The 3,292-nt window shown below is 49.8% G+C and overlaps 1 protein-coding gene across 1 annotated transcript in view; it reads left to right on the forward strand.

Annotated features, from left to right (window-relative positions):
- The window catches only part of B3GNT3 (UDP-GlcNAc:betaGal beta-1,3-N-acetylglucosaminyltransferase 3), an 18,846-nt gene that overhangs the window by 12,356 nt on the left and 3,198 nt on the right, over positions 1 to 3,292 (forward strand). Inside the window, 2 exon segments of the mRNA XM_077777217.1 lie at positions 1,014 to 1,073; positions 3,145 to 3,292. The exon segment at positions 3,145 to 3,292 is cut by the window's right edge and continues 15 nt beyond it. Coding sequence (XP_077633343.1) covers positions 3,165 to 3,292 — 128 coding nt within the window. The 5' untranslated portion in view covers positions 1,014 to 1,073; positions 3,145 to 3,164.

Consider the following 3,292-nt stretch of genomic DNA (forward strand, 5'->3'; position numbering starts at 1 on the left):
TATATATATATATATATATATATATATATATATATATATATAAAATATATATTTCATATATATATTTATTTAATATATATATTATATATTTCATATTTATTTAATATATATATTTATTTAATATATATTATATATTTCATATATATTTAATATATATTTATATATTTATTATATATTATGTATTTTATATATATATATTTAATGTTTTGCTTTATTTTTGAGAGTAAGAGAGAGACAGCGTGAGCAGGGGAGGAGCAGAGAGAGAGGGAGACACAGAATCTGAAGCAGGCTCCAGGCTCTGAGCTTTAGCCGTCAGCACAGAGCCTGACGCGGGACTTGAACTCATGAGCCATGAGATCATGCATGACCTGAGCCAAAGTCGGACGATTAACTGAGCCACCCAGGCGCCCCAAGAAACAATACATTTTTACAGTTTTATCACATATTTTAGGAGGTGAAAGCGCTGTGGAAGGGGGAAAAATGTAGAACAGGGTCGGGGATCAGGGCTACTAGTGAGATATTATGTCCTGAGGAGGGGACATTGAGCAAAGACAAGAAGTGAGGGAGGGAGCTGTATGCACATCTGGGGAAGAGTAGTGTAGGCAGAGGGAATAATCTGTGCAAATGTCCTGATGCAGGATCACGCCTAGCACGTTTGAGGTTAAAATGCCCCACCAACACTCTTACGTAGGGTGAGTTCTCCCCATTTTAAATGGAGGCTTAGAGAGGTCAAGCTTCTTTTCCAAAGTCACACAGCAGAACCTGTGGGGCAGGATCTGAGCCCTGTTTCCGGGAGACCTCTAGCTGGAGAGGCTTGGCCAGGCAGTGTGCAGAGACCCCAACGGGGGCACACGAGGGACATGGCTTTGCGGGTCCAGGAAGAAGGCACTGTTCTCACCTTTAGGTGGAAAGGGAAAGCCACTCTCTTCTTTGCTTGCAGGCAAGAGCTGGGTGGGTTCGCTTGAGGCAGGAGGAGCCTTCCGGAATCCACTGACTGCCTCCCATTTTTCTAGGTGCCAGTGGGAAGAACAAAGGGACCTCAGAACAGCACAGCCACCCCAAGGCAGCCTGAGGTAAGTCCTGAGGGTCACATAGTCATTCAACAAACTGTCATTGAATGCTGCTAGGGGCCAGGTGCTGGGAGCTCCCGGTGCATGAGCTTGCACAGTCCCGTGAGTTGGAGATTGCTCAGATGCCCCCTTTTTTAACTGAGGAAACCGAGGCCCAGAGTATGATGGGCACACAGTTAGGAAGCAATGGCATTGGGATTGGAACCCGGGAGTGCCGGGGTGAGTCAATAAGACACCCATTTGAGAATAGTTAAGTCCTGCCTTGGGTCTGATCCAGTACTTTCATGCTGCACTGGAAGATAGAGCTTCAAATTTAGGACTGAAGAACAATACAGACACTTCTTTTCCAGACAAAAGGACCTTAAGGGAAGCTTGGGAAAAGGATCTGGAAGGGAGACCAAGCGCTCTGCCTGGATACGGGGAAGGAAAGCTGCTAGGAGGGGACGCCATGAGAGCTGGGGTTTTGAAGGATGAATAGGAGTTTACCAGAGAGAATCTCAATAAATATACTTTTATTTCTCAGTTTATTTGTTCAGACACTCCCTGCTTCCCCCATGCATCTCCCTCATGCTGGGCAATGCAGGGACCCTCAAGAAGCCACCGGTCTTAGAAAGACAAAGCTGAACACAGACACCCCCTGGGGATCGAGACTGGACCAGAGGGGTAGACTGAGCTAGAGGGGCCAAACAGAATCAGGAGTGTTCCTGAGGGGTTAAAGAGGGCTTCCCAGAGAATGGATCATTTAAGCTGGGTTATAACAGAAGAGGAGGCGTTTGCTAAGGAACATAGCTTTGTTCGAAACATGCTGAACCTGAGGGATCTGTGAGGAGCCGGGCCTCATGCTCAGGTCACGGGACCATTAAAAATAGCCTAGGGGCACCTGGGTGGTTCAGTTCGTTGGGCACTGTGCCCACCAGCTCAGATCCTCTGTCCGCCCTCCCCTTTGCTACCTGCCCCCTTTCAAAAATAAACAGTAGGGGCATCTGGGTGGGTGTCAGTTGAGCGTCCGACTTCGGCTCAGGTCATGATTTTGTGGTTCCTGAGTTCGGGCCCCACATCGGGCTCTGTACTGACAGCTCAGAGCCTGGAACCTGCTTCGGATTCTGTGTCTCCCTCTCTCTGTCCCTCCTCCCCCACTCATGCTCTGTCTCTTCCTCTCTCTCAAAAATAAGTAAACAAAGGGGCGCCTGGGTGGCTCAGTCGGTTGGGCACCCGACTTCTGCTCATGTCATGATCTCACGGTTCGTGGGTTCGAGCCCCGCGTCGGGCTCTGTGCTGACAGCTCAGAGCCTGGAGTCTGGTTCAGATTCTGTGTCTCCCTCTCTCTCTGACCCTCCCCTGCTCATGCTTGCTCTCTCCCTCTCTCTCTTTATCTCTCCCAAAAATAAACAAAAACATTTTTAAAAAAAATCCCACATAGTCTAGAGAATGTTGGTGATGGTTTATATCAGAATGCCAGAAGTTCGGAACTTCCTAGAGGAGCAAGTGAAAAGGGAAACGGGGGCTCCTGGGTGGCTTAGTCGGTTGAGCGTCCGACTTTCGCTTAGGTCATGATCTCGCGGTTCGTGGGTTCGAGCCCCGCGTCGGGCTCTGTGCTGACAGCTAGCTCAGAGCCTGGAGCCTGTTTCAGTCTGTGACTCCCTCTCTCTCTGACCCTCCCCTGCTCACGCTGTCTCTCTCTCTCTCTCCTAGAAATAAATAAAAATATAAAAAAAGAAAAAAAGAAAAGGGAAACAGGAAGGATCTTAATAGCTCTCAGCTGATAAAGAGGCAATTCTTTGGGCTCCTAGGCCATTTCTGAGGCAGGGATACAGGAAGACCAGGTCCAAAGGGGGGATTCTGGGCACCCTGAGTCTGGGAGGTTCACCTTGACATCTCCACGCCTCAGTTTCTCTGTAAGGATTTAATGCCCAGCAGGACCCTGGGCAACTGTCAGAGCCGACACGGGCTGAGGGGGGCGGGAGGAGGTGGGGTGAGTGGGGGATAGGAGAGTGTGCATTTCAGTGTGGTCCAGGGCACCCCGGGGAAAGGGCTCGACCCATCAGAGGTCCTTAATGCTGGTGACTCTTAGCAGGAACCACCGGGCCGACCAGGATGAGATGGCCCCGGCGCCCAGAGGTGGGCCTGGCTGTAGCCGTCAGCCTCTTCGCCCTCTTCTTCTGTCTGCTCGTGTCACGGTCCACCTTCCAGAGCCCCAAGGAGCCCCGGGACCACCCCGTGGC

The sequence above is a fragment of the Crocuta crocuta genome, unplaced genomic scaffold (assembly GCF_008692635.1).
Source record: "Crocuta crocuta isolate KB4526 unplaced genomic scaffold, BGI_CrCroc_1.0 scaffold77, whole genome shotgun sequence".
NCBI classification, from domain to species: Eukaryota; Metazoa; Chordata; class Mammalia; order Carnivora; family Hyaenidae; genus Crocuta; species Crocuta crocuta.